Below are 17657 nucleotides of genomic sequence, written 5' to 3'. Positions count from 1 at the left end.
GCGTTCCCCCAGCTGTTTCCTGTCTACAGTGTCTGTGTTTTGTAGATAAATGTGAGGATTTTCTCTAAATCCCTCTTCTGTTTGCTAAATCTCACTGTCACTGCTAAATTCAGAGCAGATAGAGCCTGCGCAATGGAATAAAGTCCTCAAAATTGAAATGTGACATTGCTCTCAACATCTCCCATCTCCCTGGATTTCTTTTTGCCTCATTATTCCTGCTAACCAATTCATTTCCAGACTTTGCACTTCAGAAGCAATGGGAAAAATCAGCAGTCTTCCAACCCAATTATTTAAGTGCTGCTTTTGTGATTTCTTGAAGGTAAATATCTCTTACTCTTTGAAGTCATTGGGGAATTTTCTTTAAACTGTGTACTGTTTGCTTCTGCTTAGAGACGTTCTTCACTTTAGAATTTTCATTGTTTCGGCACCGGGAGTTATTTATAAATTGCTGAATATGCAATTCTGTGGGATCTGAAAAAATAGCTCCGGGAGATAAATGCCTTTGCACAGATATCTGTATGAGTAAAAACTATTGCAAGGTACTTATGCTAAATCCTCCACTTCTGCAGGGCTTGAGTGGTGTCATTATAGAAGATTCCTTTAAATCCTGTCTATGGTTAAGGGCTAGAGAGCATGGATATGAACTTTTGGATTTTTTTTTGCAGGTGCAGATGTTTTATTTTTAAGACCATGTTCGTGTGTATGTAGGACTGTGTGTGTATGTATTTGTGTGTGTGTAACTTGTCAGGACTTTTATTACAAGGCATGCCACATATAAAGAGTTACATTTTAAATGATATTAAAGCTTTTAAATGTGATCTTTGGAGCGAAGGTCCCGGAACTCTCTGCACTTACGCCCAGAGAGTCAAAGTTAGAGTGAAGTTTACTTTGCTCTTCTGAAAAAGAACTCCTTAAGAACTCTTGCTGACCTTGCACATTCGTATAATTTAAACAAATGCATACTGTATATGGAAAGCGGAAACTTTCTAGCAACTGCTATTCCAAGTTTTTTCTTTTGAAGAGGATTCTCAGGGGCGAAGTTTGGACTTGGGGTTTCGTGTTGTAAAACTCTGATTTTATACTCGGTGTTGTAAAGTCTCTTTAGGTAAATTTGGCTGGCGTTGTCAATGCACTGACTTCTCGTTTCCAATCACTGGCCCTAGTTCAAGTTTCCATTCTCAGCAAAATTATCTCTCTCAAGACTTGTGTTTTTCCAATTTGCAAGCACTTTTAAGCCGCTGTCACTGGCTCCCCGATGCAATTGCCTGAGGGCTCAATTCATAAAACGTCCCTACCACTTAGTACGGTAATCATTTGCTGCTTTCAAATACTCCACCACTAGGACTTTTCTTAGTCAAGTAAGTGGCTTAGGAGTTAAGGATACATCCTTGCCAGGCACCTGATTCTGCTGCACTTGAGATGCCAAGATGCACACCGGCTACCTTGCTTTTAAAAGAAATGAGGTCAATATACACATATGCTATGTGGTCTGAGAGCTGGGGGCTTTGTCTCCCTGCTTAGACGATCTTAGAAGAGGCTGTGGAGTGTTATCTCTGCATTAATTACAAGTCTGGAAAACTCCAAATGAACTTTCCATGTTGTGTATGCTGAACTATTCAGAAGTAGAGCTAGCCGTAAGTTGTTGCTTTTTCCTGTACTTGGAGCAGGAAGTGGTTTGAGGGAGCTACGTGGTCTTTCAAACGTAATTCAATGAGTAAAGGTGTCTGCCAGGCAGAACTAGCAAGCTGATTGTACTCTGAGTCTCAAGATATTTCCGAGTGTTTGAATCAGGAGGAAGAGGGCACAGGAGAGGACTGAAGCTTGGGTCACTGTCTAGGGCGGCTACTATAGGCACACAGTGGAAATTGGTGGCTTGATTTGGAGGAAAAGATTGACTCAAATCCCAGCCGTGCAATTTGTTCATTGTCTGAATGGACAAAAGGCAGTTTACCCAGGCTCATAGCATACCTGCCTGGGTGTCCAGATGTAACTAGATGCTTTCACAAACCCCACCCACAAAGCAGCACATGCTTTTAAGTCCTCAGTTTATTCACATCAGTCTCATAATACCCACCCTGACCTGCTGTAAAAGATCTGGAACAAACAAAAATGGTTACACCTACAGTGAGTATTTTCTTATGACTATTGCCCTCAAATTTTGCTGGGCATTTTTATCGTAGCCCAAACATCTGGAATCAATTGATATTCCATTTATTTAAGATAAAAAGAAAGGTCTTTTAAATTTTGGATTTGTGAATGATTTTTTGAGAAAGAGTGCTCTGCAATTTTTTTCTTTTTTCTCTTCTCTTTCTCGTTCTTCCTTCCTTTCTCTCTCTCAGATCTTTCCTTTCTCTCTCTTCATTTCTTTTGTGTTTGGAAAAATAAAAGGCCCAGGAAATGATGAACATATGGGGCCACTTGTTTTGAACTTTTAACTCCTAAGCAAGTTCCTTATTGTTTTCTTTCTGGGGAACATAATGTGATAAATTCTCTGGTTCTCTGTGGGTGTACTGGACCGTTCCCTGAACTAAAGGCAAATGCACTAGAGGTTCTGTCTTGTCCTAGAACTATAAGTGCTGATATTTATCTTAGAACATAACTCAGCAAAAAAAAAAAAAAAAAAAAAAGAAAGAAAGAAAGGAAAAACCTGTAAAAAATAAATCTTAAATTCTTAAATGCTAGAGATTTATATGTATTGCTGGGTTTAAATGTGTCATATAAAATAAATAACTACTAAAATATAATTTTGACCTCTAATGAAGTTCTCAATTCACTAAGGCTATAAGCTGAGTACCTTTTCCCCTGGATTTCACGAGAACTGAAGAACTTGAAGGCATCTACAGTTGCAGGTGCTTGGCCTTAAGCATCACTATTAAATCAACAGAGAAGGAGGGATGGAGAAATAGGATTGGCAAAATAACATACATTCTAGAACTGGCCCATTGCCAGAGTGTGGGATATGTTCAGTAAGATCAATTATGAGTTTTCTCTTTTGAAAAGGGCAAGGAAATCCAGTTGGGTTGGACTGGCTGAGATTTCCACTGGAAATATTGAAAGGGAAAACTCCCACCAATTATTTTATAACTAAGAAAGATGAGGATTGGATGACTTGTTTCTAGCGGTCCCCGTGGCTTTGGCTACATGGGGGTGGAGGGTTTCCATGAACAGGTCCTATGGAGAAAATGGAAGAAATGGTCCATCAAGCTTTCACCTCCTCTTCTATTTTATGTCCATTATTTATGAGGATTTGCAAATAGAGGAGGCTTTTCATTTTCCACAGTTTTACAAGCATTAACTAAATATTTACATTGTGTTAACGAGAGTCAGGGGTTTAGGGGTTTTTTTCTCAATTGCTGAGCTGAAAGTCTGGCCACAAAAATGGAAATCTTAATTACAATGATGGAGCAAACTTTGCCACTGATGTAGAGAGCCATTAAGTTAAGAGTCCATGGAGGGCAAGGAAGGTGGTTGGAAAATAAATGACTGAGTCTGTTTCTCCAAAAGTGATGGGGTTAAATGGACCTGCCACCACTGGGAGTTTCAGAAAAGCCTCTTTGCATAATGATAGCTTCCAGCTTAACTACATGACCTTTTGATAGGGTCCCTCGCTTAACATCCTGCCACTGACTCTGCTGATGCTTCTGAGAGTGAATGCATCTGAGGGGGGTGAAGCTACTCACCTTGGAAGGCTTCCTAGAAGAAACCACATCTTGGTGCCACAAGTAGCAATATGGAAAAACTTAATGATCACCTTCGCATTGTTTCTACTGCTGAGAGTGAGGATGGAGACTTGAGCCACAGGAATCCTGCTTCTGGCAGGGCTGCCATTTGGATGTCTATCATTTGCTAAGTCAAGCCAACCAGGGGTTCCTGCTATAAAATGGTTACAGTGACACATAAGTCCCTCCAAGAGATGAAGTCAGAATTCCTGTGACTTAAAAAAAAAAAGGCTTTTGCAGGTTTTGAGCCCAGTGCCCTGTTCATGGAAGGCACAGTCCACATGTGTGTTGATCTGATATTGAGCTTGACACGAGGGGCTTTAGAATGAAGAGGGCGTAGGGTCTACTTAGCATAAGCCAATTTCATTCCTAAATCCTCACATTTTTCCCGTTCCTGATTTTTAACTTCTACCTGTAGTTGTTAATTGCTGATCTTCCCCAGGTAAGAAATCTCTCAGTCTCTCTTTCTGTGTTTCTCTCTGTCTCTGTCTCTCTCTCAAGTGAAAAAAAAAAAAAAAAAAAACTGTAATGATATATAGTATTTTCACCAGTTCTTTTTCAGCTGCAGTAAATTCTCTTTAATCAGTAGCTGGGGAATGATGTTCTGGTTAATTTAATATTCTGGTCGATAATGAATGCACATGCTATTTGTGGATGGCCAATCTTGAGAGAACTTAAATTAATAAAACATATTTGGCCCCAAATCTGGACTGAGCCCAATTTAACCTTTGATGATTCCAAAGGTTTACCAGGATCTCTGAGCGGTGTGGGATCCCACTGCAATAATAGCACCTTTCACGTTCACGTAGTAAATGTTTCTAGATATTTTATCTCACTGAATTGTAATAGGAACCCATAAAGAAGGGGTTCAGGAAGGATTTCCCCAAGGTTCCACAGTAGCAAGAGGATTCAACTCAGGTTGGCTGATGCCAAGACCTGCTCAGCCCTCGCTGCCCTGCGGTCACTCACACACCTTGTTGCACTTCGGAGCGGGTAGTTTTGATTAATGACAGGAAGGGAGAGCTGAGGGTAAAGGCACCCCTGCCTCGCCCCCATCTCCTGGCAAGGACCCAGGAGGAAGCATGACCCTCCTTCTGCTTCTTCGGCAGGTAAAGATGCACATCACGCCCTCCTCGCATCTCTTCTACTTGGCCCTGTTCTTGCTCACCTTCACCAGCTCTGCCACGGCTGGACCCGAGACCCTCTGTGGGGCTGAGTTGGTGGACGCCCTTCAGTTCGTGTGCGGAGACAGGGGCTTTTATTTCAGTAAGTAGCCTCCTTCTCACTGCTCTGTGGATTTACAACCGCAGGGAGTGTGTGAAGAACTGAATGACTGCCCACGGCTGGCAGCCGGCCTCAGCCTCCGAGATTCTTCACCTTAAAGCGAGCCTAGTGTTTCCGCGGGGCTGTGGCACGTTTTGCAGATTTCAGATGGAATTTTCCTCCTTAGCAGTTTGTCTTTTAATGACTTCCCACTGAGCTTTCCTGCAACTATGCTGCTCTACCCTCACTCTTCCATACCTTCCAGTGAAAAGGTGTGACAAAATGGCCCTGGAGGATTAAGGTTTTGGTTTTTGAGATCTGTGAGTGCACGTAGCAACCATATGTGAACACGTAGGGCTGTTTTAAGTGCTAGGTTATTTGGAGGAAACTAGGAAGGTGGACTTGGGCAAAGAATGATGGGGCCCTTCCCAGATGCCTCCATGTGATATGAAATCACCAGGAACACACAGAAGGTGAACCTTGCTGAAAGGCACATTTGCAAATACACAGGCTCTCACTCGATGCAAACTGAAATGCTGAATTAATTTGCCCTCCATTCAAACTGACCTTGAGTCTTTGTTATTGCCTTCCTTTGACATTGCTCTTCTCTGGAGCTCTCCAGTGATGTCTCCATCTGGAAAAGGGTTTCTGACAAGTGCAAGGTCACTTATCCCATAAGTAGGTCTCAGGTGATTAAAAAGTCAACAGTCAATAAAAAGTAGACTGCCAAGTCCACGCTTGCAAATAAATAATAAACACAAACAAGAGTCCATGCTACCTGAGGGAACAGATCATTTAAAGAACCTACCTCAGAGGCAACTGTCTCATTGTATACTACAGGACACTGATGGAAAGCCAGATGCTCATTCTGTATAATTCTTTGGAAATTTAGAGAGTTTCAGGAAACTGACTCTCAGGTCCTCAAGACCATGAATCATTCTTAGAGGTTCATATCGCTTAAGTGTAGACAGCTTACCTCAGTTACCCACTAGGCTTTGAATAGCTCCTGTGATGACTCACAAACTTCAAGTCTCTCTCATCTTCTTCCCAGGAAGGGGTGTGTGTGTGTGTGTGTGTGTGTGTGTGTGTGTGTGAGGCTGGAAGGAGGGGTCTGTGTGTAGCAGTCCGGGATGAGTACGGAGCATGGGAAGGAAGAGGCTGATAGGCGTGTTGATGGTCTGTACTCATTGTAGATTTGGTGACAAATAGCTTTTCAACAACTAGTGACAGAAAGTGAGAAGTGCTTTCTACTCTTTGAATGGGAAAATTCCCACTCTCTGTTTCCAGCCAATGCTTTGAGTGAATTCATTTATTTTTCTGGCAATAAAGCGATTCTATCCCATTCTCTGTTGCTATGCAGATGAAAGCCTTCATTGGGTGAGTGCTTTTCAAATAGCAGGCTTGTTTTACCTTCAGAATATCTTGAGGAAGGCAAATGTGTCACACGAACATCACCCAACGAAGGGTTGTCACTATTTTTTACTTTGCTACTACTGATCCACATTTTACAAGATGGATAAGTGTTTCTCACTTATTATGCCCAAGAGGATTTTTTTGTCTTGATAATCCATTTGTGCCATTTCCTTTTACCCAGTTCACTAAGTGATTGCCAAGCCCCCAAGTGTCTTGTGTTATGTGCCAGGTTGAATTGTGATGTTCAGTGTGACACGCTCCAGGATTTCCATGCACAGTGCATGGAAACTGGGTCTTTCTATGACTGTGATGCTTGCATTAAATGATTGAAAATGAGAATGGAAAGAAATAATTTGGTCTCAAGTAACCATATGATACTTATATATGTTCACGCAGATAGTTAAGAGTATTGGACAACTGTGATGGAAACTGATTTCAACGCACTGAAAGGCATTCTGTTACTCCAAGGATCAAAGTTTAGCAAATGTGTTTTAATTCCATTTTAGTAACTTGAAAGGGGAAGGTTCTACATGGCAACTCTTAATATTTAGAGTATGACTTTGGATAGAAAGTGGTTTTATAAATTGTGTTTTATTATTATTGAGAGTCTAGGTTTCATAAGTTCTGCCTTATAGAACTCCATGACTTAATATAAATTATTTGTCAGACATAAACCCTCATGCACCAAAGTATTCTTATTAACTTTCTAGTCAACTGGACTAGCCTTTTTGCCCAAGAGAAGTTAACCCCTTTAAATTCTTTAATTCAAAACATCGATGGAGCATCTGCTATCTGTAAGACACAGTACGAGGCATGAGTGAGATACCTAGAAATGAACGAGAGATTAACTTTGCCTTCAAGGAACTCACAGTCTAGTTGGGAGGTTAAGAAAAATAAGTATCAATATTATCAAGTGTCATAGAGAAAACTAATCATGGAAGAATAGATTATAGTCCTTTATGCTTTTCCTGAATACTTTTTCCCATTTTTTGAAATCACCTAACCCGGATCTGCCCTCTCAATGGGCTCCTTGATACCAAAAGCCATATTTATTTACCACTGAATCCCAGTATCTAGCTCAATGCCTGGCTGATATAGCTGCAGCTCTAATTTGATTGTTGAACTGGCAGGGCTGAATTGAACGGAATCCAGCTGAATGGAATGGCATGGCTTGTTTGGGATCTTAGTCTTCAGAATCATCAAGAATTAGGTTTGTCATGTACTTTGGACAATTCTCACCTCATATTTACCCACCTATTTGATAAAACTTTATCTTTTTTCAACTGAATACAGTGTATACTAACAATGACTTAGAGGCAGCATTTTGGCCCTCCCCAAGCTACGCTGATGGTCTGTTTTGTGTCTAAGCCAATTATTCTTACAGGCATTAACTGTTGTCAACAAATTTTATTGAGTTTCCTTTTTGCCCCTTGAGATTTACTGTGTGTGGAGAAGTCAGCTCTAAGCATTTACAGCCTTTGAAATACTTTTTAGAGGAAAGCAGTCTTCCCTACCTCTATCCTCTGTCAATCGACTCTTATTATTTTTTTTACCCTTATTTTCAAAGTTTTATTGCGGCTGTGTGTTTCATTTTAAGCTACTTCAAATCCATTTTGAATGTATGGATTTTTTCATAGTGGAAGGGGGTTTCTGATCTTAGTTTGAAACACAAACATCTAAAAGAAAATTGCCTCCATATCTATCTTTTTTATTGGGCTGGAACATTTAACAAGGAGAATTTTTAACCCTATTAGAGACAGAACTGTTCCAAATAATTTTTTTTTGTAATGTTTATTTTGCATAGATTGACCCAATGCTGTAAATAAGTTCCTATTTCTCTACAAGCCCAAGTTCCACTAGAGCACAGGGGAAGCCACCTTCTGGATTATTTGTTTTGTGAACATCTTCCCAGCATAAGTGAAATAGTTCCTCTATAATAATGCAGCTTCCGCAGACATTTTATGCAATGAAATTTGCAAAGAAGAGCTAACTACTGATCCTTCCCTATGTATCATAGTAAGAGAGCATATCAACCAGTTTCATACTTTCATAGTCTTGGGAGAAAAATGGTGGCATAATGGAGCTGGCACATTGGGAAAGAGCTAGCTAGCTATTATCTTACCAGATTGATGGAACCCTCCTAGAGAGCAGCTTGTTATAACCTCGCTGTGCATGGAACAAAGCAAGAGGAAAAGAGCTTCAAGTGAAATAGGAGAAGTTAAGCTTGCCATAGATATAACTTTTGACAGTCATGGTGATTAACCATTTTAACATGTGCTTTAGAGGCTTGTGGAATTTCTCTCCTTGAAGATACTTTAAAAATTGACGGACAACCAACCACCTTGGATGGTTTCAATTAAGAGCAACCAAAAGAAAGCGAGTTTCTGGGGTCCTTTTTAGTTTTAAGAGTCTATAAACAGTCCCTTAAATAAACTGTATATGCTTTACCTCGGCGGTCTGGGAAAAAGGAGAAGTAAATCAATTAGAAAGGAAAGTTGGATGCCCTTTTGGCTATTCCAGATTTATAGCTTTTGTAAAACATACCTCCAATGCATAGTTATTAAGAACAGGTCTGAATAAATGAATGGCATTCTTCATGTGTTAGAACATACTGTTTTATAAAGAGTTTAAGTAAAACTTTGCAATGAATTTCATTGTTATTGATTGCAACAACCTTCCTAGATCGAAGTTATTATTATTAACTCAAGCTTCTTTCATTTGAAATATAGTGCTCAGAAAACTACTCCCAGACCTGTCATTCATTAGCTGTATGACTTTGGCAGGCATTTAAACTTCCTGAGCCAAAATGTCCTTGTCTATAAAACAAGGGGATTTTGTTAAAGTAAATGACCTCTTCTAACTTTAACAGACTCATAGTCTAGGTTGTAATTAACAAGGATTTGGTGCTATTCAAGAAAGGAGAACCTTGGATTTAAATAGTGACCTGACCAAAGAACATTTAGACTCCTTTATCTTCTCCACATAGTTTCTTTTCCTTCCCAAAGATAGGAGATCCCACCTACTTAAAGAAAGAGGAGCCAGCTTCTTTGTTTTATTTTGTTTTAAGCTGGGTTCCAACCCCTCGGGGATGAAATAGAAGCTCAGACATGACCAAATACACGCAAGTCATCTGGCCAAAGGAGCACACACCTCATGAAAACAGATTGCCATTTTTCCTTACTAGGAAGGACGAGCTGACAGGTCTCATCTTTACATTTTCTCACTCTCCTGGACGTGAGGATGGTAAGTAGGTCATTTTTTAGCTGCCCTTTATTAAATTAGAGGGGGCAAATTAGAATCTATAGGCTTCTAAACCTTGACTAAAAGCCTTTTCCCAGCCTATTGAGATTGCCTTTCCATTAAAGGAGAGTGCACCTCTGGGGACACCCAAAGACACAGTCACCCACCATTAGCATTGCTGTCAGTGGGGCTGGATTTGAGCTGCACCATTTGCATCCTTGGCTTGGCACCACTTAGACAGCCAGCCATGCATTTGTATGACAGCTGGTCAAGCTTTTCTCTTTGAAACTAACTGGAACATGTGGGATTTGACCTTGGCCCTGGCCTCATTAGCACCACTAAGTTAATAGGCCACAGATATTCTTAAAGAAAAACAATGAGTTTTTTTATTGACCCTAAGTGCTTGCTACTATTTAAAAATGCCCAAGGGGACCAGTCTGGGCAACCAAGGGACTGCTAAGAAAGTGATGATTTCTGTGCAAATTCAGAAAATAATTTGCATTTTCCTGACATTGTAATGCTCTTTGAGACCATCTTCTCCCTGATGGATAATTACAAGAAGCAGGAGAGGGAAGAATTCAAGACCAAGCGTGGTCTCTGTTGCAAAGAATCCAGGGTTTGAATCCCAGCTCTGAAACTTACTTGGTGGGTGGCACTGAGCAAGTAACTTAACCTCTTTTTTTCCTCAATTTGCTCATCTATAAAACGGGGCCTACCTCATAAAACTGGTTAATATATTAGAACATATTAAATTAGAATTCTGCCTGGCACATAGTAACCATCATAAACACATTAGCAATTATATTTATTTACTCTCTTCTGGGATCATTTGCAGAGTCTATTGCAAAGGTAGAGGTATCAGGGCAGCCCAATTCATTATACACTCATTTCTCTCTACAGGGGCAGCTGATAAAACCTGTTGCTAGCAGTAACAGTTACATAGTAGTTTCAGTAACACAAAGGATGCCTTATGTTTGACTAGTATATTCACTTTTTCAAAATCCAGCTGTATCAGCTCTCTCACTTTGTCTTTACCCCAGTCTTAGACGGCAAGAATTATTGCTTAATCGGACAAATGAGAAATGTGAGACACTGAGATTCTGTGACTTACCTCACTGGATGGATGCAGAACCAAAGTCCAGTTCTCTTGTCTCCAAGAAGCATGTTCATCTGGCCGTTCACATTGTTTAAAGGTCCAAAGTGTTATAGCACAGGGAGATGCTTCCAAAAATCCCAGGCTTCCCTAAGAGATCAAGAGCAGGAACCCCTCAGTTCAGTGTCAATTCTGAACACTTCTTTGAAAGGAGGCTTGAGGGAGACATCCATGTAATGGCCCTACATTTTACCTTCTAGAAAAACTTAGAAAATACTAATAGAATTTCCTCAGGGTGCACAAGAAAAGCTTCTTTGATTAGCAGCTGCTGCTGTTCAAGACCCTTCACAGACTGGACTGCCCTCAGACAGAGCACCGCATCTCACCCATGAGCAGGAGGGTATGCCTTATGATCTGTGGGACCCTCTCCTCTGGCCAACTTCAAGTTTTCTTCTTTCTCTGCCGGCAAACCTCAAGTGCTTTATTTCTAGCATCTATGAGTTCTGCTGGTTTTTCTCAAAGACCTACTGAAGAAAGGCTGTTTATTGGACCAAGGATCGTTCTCTGGGTGCTATAAGAGAGGTGGTAAAGGAGAGGTGGTCCCAAGGCACCATAAGCCTGAGAGTGAGCCAGGCAGGAAGAGTCTTCCCCAGCTTGGCCATGAAAGGAGCTGTGGGAGCAGCCAGGGGTTTGGATGGGAGGCTTCCACCTGTGCAGGCGCCCCTCAACCAGTTGCTTGAAGACCAACGGTATCGGAAGTTTTCAGATCTTCAGTGGTTGGCAGGTGCATATCTCCATTTGGGATCCAAAAGATAGTGTTGTTGTTCTCCAAACCCTCTGGGCCTCCATATACCTAGTCCAGACATCATGTACCATGCCAGCATTCCTCAGGGCCTCTGTAAAGAACCGACCTCATCTCTCTAGCAGACTTTCTTCTGATTTCACAGCCCATACCAAAGAATTAGACACACTGCAAACAGGCACGAGATCTCTCCCAAGGAGATTTCTCATTGTTCTCAATAATGGGCTACAAAGCCTTTCCTCTTTTATGCAGCCAGAGTCTTTGACAACCAGAGTAGCAAAAAAATTGTTTCTGCACTGAGCTGTTGCCCTGGCAGAGGTCCATCCTACACCTCTCCATGAAACATCAGCAAGCTCTTACATCACAAAGAATTACTTTTGGTTGCCTGGAAAGTTCAAATCCCCAGCCCTTATTAGCTGTTAGACTAAGGAGATGACAACAGAGCATTTCACTTGTCTTTATCTATATGCGAGATCATGTTTAAAACATAGCAAAGAGCTGTTATTTGACATGCGATTCCTTAACTGCAGTAAGTCGTATGCCTATTTAATGCATTGTTTAGTCTCACATTGGCTAAAGCCACTTAAAGAAGCACTTGGCAAGCTTTGGCTTTTCATTCTTGGCATAACTGCCCCTCTTACTTTTTCACTGAACCTTAAATACCAAGAAAAACCGTTCGCTTACTTTACATCTGGCATGTTGCTTTATGCAGTTGGCCAGAACTTTTGCACGTGGCCCTCTGCACTGGTCCTAAGGTAATTAATGGCTTTGCAATATCTGATCAGCAGCAGCACGGACACAAAGAGAAGTTGTGCAACCAGCAGAGACCACACGGTCTTTTAAATGAAAACCTTTTGCATTAAATGCTCAGGTGTTCTGTGGGGATAAGAGTTTCCATGCCCCAGAAAACAGCAACAATAACAACAACAACAACAAAAATGGGCAAGCTGAAGCCCCTGGGAAGACACCCAAGAACCTGATTCTTGATTAAGTATACATCTCTCTAATAAAACTACCTAATTGTTTAAAGGAAGTAAAATTGAAGATTGTTGTAAGCTTGGAAGCCCTTGAAAAATAATCTAGTCAAACATCAAGAGTGAAACTCAGAGAGGAGGGACATGTCCAAGGCCATGCTTCTAATTAGTGGCAGAAGTAGGAGATACTCTTGATTCTGTTTCCTGATTCCATGTGGTGTTCCACCTTTAGCTTCAATGGACCACGCCTCTGTCTAAGTTACCTGGTAAATTTAAATGATCAGGAGAGGCCTCCAATCAAGCTCATCCAAATGAACATAGATCTTGGTGGCGCTCTCATTCCGATGAATTCACCTGAGACTGAAGCTAACACCGTTGTTCCCCTGCTGTAGAAATTTGTACAAACTAAGGGGGTTCCCTGCCCTCTTCCTATACAATGCACTAGGCCTTTCAATATGCTTTGGGCATTGCAAGTCCACTTCAGGTCATGATTTAGACTATTATTGTATATTATATTATTCTGACTCTTTGGTCACTCTCTCCAATGTCAACTTGGGTAGAACCGCTTTGGAATGACTTAGCAAAGCTGTGCTCCTGGAAAATCTGAAACAGCCTGACGAGTCGTTGGATCAGCTTTTTTACTGGAGATTTCTCTGACAGCCCTAAGCCAAAAGAAATTTACACCTGATTTTTTTGCAGATTTCCAAGCAAATACTCTGTGAATCTCCTCAGATTTTCCTCTTTCACCTGTGGTCTTTTTGAGGTAGTAGAAAGGCTGTTGGAAGGCGCTTTTAAACTTTGAGAATTTGTTAGTCATGGAGTCAATTCTGTGAGTATTTCTGGGAAGATGGTCCTACCTCTGTGCCATTTACCTTGATGAAATGGGTCTTTCATCAGAGGCAAGTGATGAAGAAAGTCTGTACTGAGCCAACCCACATGCATCCAGCTCCTGATTATCTATGAAACTGGGGAAAGGAACACCAAGGGTGGGAATTCTGGGTTCAGCTGATTTGGGGACACTGTACATTTCAGCCTCCTCATTCCTCCTTCCTCCCTGCCCCCAGCCCCAGCCCTTTTGTGAGACCAAGTGGCATGTTTTAAAATTCTACTTTATTCTCTTATTCCCCCCTCATGTCCCCCAGCAGTGCCATTGGCAATGGGATTTCTCAACCTCAGCACTATTGACATTTTAGGCCAGATAATTTTTTGTTCGGGGAGAGGGACTGTCCTGTGCATTGTAAAATATTTGGCTTCTACCTTCTAGATGCCAGTAGTCCCCTCCTCCCATTTGTGACAATCAAAAATGTCTCCAGACATTGCCAAATTCCCCTGGGGAGCGGGGTGCAAAATCACGCTTCATTGAGAACTACTGGACTCCAGAAGAAAAGCAACTAGAGAGACGGGAAAGCCATGAGTGAAAGTGACACACAAACTAATTATCAGTCACTGGTTAATGGGGTCTATGGTCCATTGCCCAGAGTAAAGCAATGAGAAGAGTTACTAGGGTTTTGAAGGCTTCTCTATGAAAATAAAAAGCTCTTCCTATAGGCCATCAAAAAAAGGTGTTTGTGGGCCCTCCCTTTCATCTGATAGCTATGGAACTCATTTATTTTAGTAACAGCAGTAAGGGAAGGCAGAAATGATGTAGAGCAAAGCTGTGTGCTTAGAAGTTTGATTGTGACCACCTGGAACAAATGAAAAAAAAAACAAAAAAATGCTGGTTCTCTTTGAACTCAGTATTTGTGGCTGTTCCCTTCTTGGTCATATAATAAATAAGCTCTCAATTCAGAGTGAAAAAGCCTGGTTCAGAGGAAGGGCCACAGTTTTTCTTTTCCCTTCTTGTGTCTTTCCTATCTGAGTATCATCACAGTCATTTTATTGTCTATAAACAGCCCCACCAGAAAGCAGAAAGAGAAGATCAATGAAGTATTAGTTTGGAAATCAGAGGTTCCACATTTGGGCCTCGCCCAGCTCCCTCAACAGCGCTATGACCTTGGAGAAGCCACTTAATTTCTTTGGGTCTTACATTCCTCATTTGTAAAGTAGGAATAAAAATATTTTACCTCAAGGGTTTGTTAAGGCTCAACTATAGAGGGGCTTGGAAACTGAAAGGGCAACCAAATGTGTTACTATTAGTGGACTGAATTGAATACTCACTCTGCCTTGTCCCTCTAATCACCGTCCACAAATTAGTTCAGTGGTTTGACTTCAACTTTTAGTGACATTGAACCATTAGTTCAATGGTTCTGCAATAACTTTAATCTAGAAAAGCTAATTTGGCAGTGTATCTTCTGAACCTTATTAATTAAAAATAAAAGCATGCTGGTATCTTCTATTCACCTATCACTTTGCATTTAGACCACCCAAGAGTCTATTAATTGATCTTCAGAATGCTTACTCAGTATTACTGTTTATGTCCTCATTGGAGGAAGCAGAAAAAAGATGGGACCTATCACTTTACCACAATGAGCTTGCTTAAAGAGTTAGTTTTCACACAGTGGTGAGATAGTCACTGAGGTTATCACACATAAGCAAAAGATTTCCATTCTCCCAAGTCAGCTATTGGTGATTTTTGCTTACCCTCAAAAAAGCGATGTTCAGCAGAGGGAATGTACTCACTAATCAGAAAAGTCTCTTTGTGCTCTCAGGTTGCCCATCTAAACTGCTTCCTTAATCACAGCCTGACTTAGGGGAATTGAATTTTTTTTGTTTGAGCATGGCGTTGATGAAATCAAAATTGTGAGTTTCATCACCATATGGACCCATGACCATATGGTTCTTCTATCTCACAGGCTTCACATCCAATGGCTCCCAGAGATACATTTGACATAGAAACCACAATCAAATACCAGTTACTGCCACCATGAATTTTCATCCTCTCTCGTTTGAGCTCTTTCAGAAAAACAGAGACTAAGTTTTAAAAGTTTTTTTCTGTCCTCCACAGCATCCAGTGTTGGGCACTTAATAAAACTTCTTGACTTGATGTTAAAAAAGGCATTCCAAAAGCTATTTCCTTCTACTGGTCCCCAGGGTATACCCCATGACTATCCATTTGCTACTGCCACTGTTGTGGATCTGAGATTGAAGGTATAGAAGAAAAAAGTCTATTTGAGGTGTCATCCCTTGGGACTCCTTCACTGTGGCCCCAGTGAAAACTTATCCTAGATCAACAATAAGCTAATTCTAGTCAACAGGGAGTCTTCAAGAGCTATTACAGGAGCCCACACAATAGATTCCACCTATGAAAATGGTTTTGAGAACAGAACCTCCACTCAATTCCTCTCTCTTATTTCATCTGAGGCATTCACACTACAAGGAAAAGTGGTAGGCAAGGGAAGGTACATAACAAATGGTACATCCCTGGTAAATAAGCCCCAAGATAGGTATAACAACCAGAGCACCAGCCCTCAGAGAACACTAGTAGTTTCTATTTGCCAAAGTAAAATTGAAGAATTGGAGAGCTAGAAAGAACCATATAGAGCAATCTGGTCCAGTGTTCTCACTTCCCAGATGAGGGAAGCGAAGTCCAGAAAAAAACATGATGTGCATAAGGTCACAAAGCATGCTGGTGGGAAAGCCAGGACCGTAATTCAGTCACCTCACCCTCTGTCTGGGGCTCTTTGCATAGCGGGACATTTTAAACTTAACCTTGATAAACTCATATGAAGGTAGCATAACAACCACAGTCCATAAACTCAAAGTGAACAGCTATGTCATATTCTTCTGGTGTCATGCATCGGAATAGTCTTTGAAAATTTAAGCCCTTAACCGTTCATAAGAACTTTTTTTCCAATTTTTATCACCCATTGTATAATTTCATCAAGTCTCTTTATCCCAAATCTGACCAACCTGACTGCAGGACTATGGATCTTCATAGACTCTAGTAGTTTGATGGTTTGGAGACTTAAAACAAAGAAGGAAAGGACTAATTCCTTTTAGAGGCCATTTTAATTTAAAGTCATGTCAGCTGGTTGACTGGTTGATGCATTTTGTATTGCTTGTTAACTCAAGAAGCTACCCAAAACAAAAGGTATTGTCGATGCATTATTTCTGTCTCTAAACATTCCTGACTTACTAGTCTTCCATGAAGGCCTTCCATGAAGAAGCTTAAATTTTCCTACGTATTTTGAGTTTTATGTTTCTTTCCATTAAAGTTTCCAGCCGTTCATAGACATATTTAGTTTGGCAGAAGGTAGTGGTGACTCATGGAATGAAGAAATTTGAAAGCAAAGCTACTGAAAATGGATCTAATTTCTTTTTTGGGTAATTTGGGAGCGAGCGATTGATAATTTGTCTAATTTTTCCTGGTTTCATCAGCTGCCATACTGCCAAATATTTGTTCCATATGGATGCTTTGTTATTCCTGAAACATGTAACAAATTTCAGCTGCAACTATATCAAATTTGGTCAAAGGGTAAGACTATTGTTGGCTCATTTTCTCATTGTTTTTGGCTGGACACCCTCAATCAATGGCTATTGAGTGAAAAAGCAGGATCATATTGAAACCATTTTCAGCATGTTCCTTCCTATGGATCCAACCATTTCACTCTGAGTTTGTCAAGCACAGCAAATGTTCCCTATTAAAGGGATGATTATGTTTTCGGCATAGACGCCACTGCCAGCTAATTGCATTCACCTTATAATTCCACTCAATTTGGTATAGAGGAGATGTTTTTGGCTCTCCAAAGAGTCCCTCTTCTCTGATCCTTGCCTCTCACTATGGAAGAGATATTCGGGGATAGATTCTGAGAAGATCAATGACACACACCTACAGTAGGCACTGTTTCAGGTTTACTTTAAGATAGACAGCCTGTGGGCCCTGAGACATAAGAATCGTAAGACTTGTAAAAGGTATTAATGTCACAAATCTGGCTGGCATTTCTGTAGATTACTAAGTGTTTTGCATGCAGTAATGGAGAGCTCCCTTACCAGAAAAATCAGACGAGGATTCAGTAACATTGCACAAAAACACCATCATATGTAAGTTATAGACACAGAAGGACTTACTTCTGGCTGGTTCTGAAGTAGACACTGATCATTTAGCTTCAGAGTCATTCAGTAGGTAATTGGTTTCAATCAATAAAAATGATTTCAATGCTCCCCCATAAAAAAAAAAAAGCAATAATAAAGAACAGAGAAGTCTCTCTTAGAAG

General features: G+C 40.7%; 1 protein-coding gene across 3 annotated transcripts in view; it reads left to right on the top strand.

The window, feature by feature from the left end:
- Positions 1–239: 239 nt before the first annotated feature.
- The window catches only part of IGF1 (insulin like growth factor 1), a 69632-nt gene continuing 52214 nt past the window's right edge, over positions 240–17657 (top strand). The window contains exons 1-2 of one of the 3 annotated variants that reach the window (XM_059934796.1): positions 240–319; positions 4829–4985. In XM_059934796.1, the coding sequence (XP_059790779.1) occupies positions 257–319; positions 4829–4985 (220 nt within the window). In that variant the 5' untranslated portion in view covers positions 240–256. Of the gene's footprint in view, positions 320–2109; positions 2125–4828; positions 4986–17657 lie in introns of those variants that run through there. The other 2 variants (XM_059934794.1, XM_059934795.1) reach the window with 2 other exon arrangements.

Source organism: Balaenoptera ricei, chromosome 10 (genome assembly GCF_028023285.1).
Source record: "Balaenoptera ricei isolate mBalRic1 chromosome 10, mBalRic1.hap2, whole genome shotgun sequence".
NCBI lineage: Eukaryota > Metazoa > Chordata > Mammalia > Artiodactyla > Balaenopteridae > Balaenoptera > Balaenoptera ricei.
This window is presented reverse-complemented; position numbering and strand designations above follow the sequence as displayed.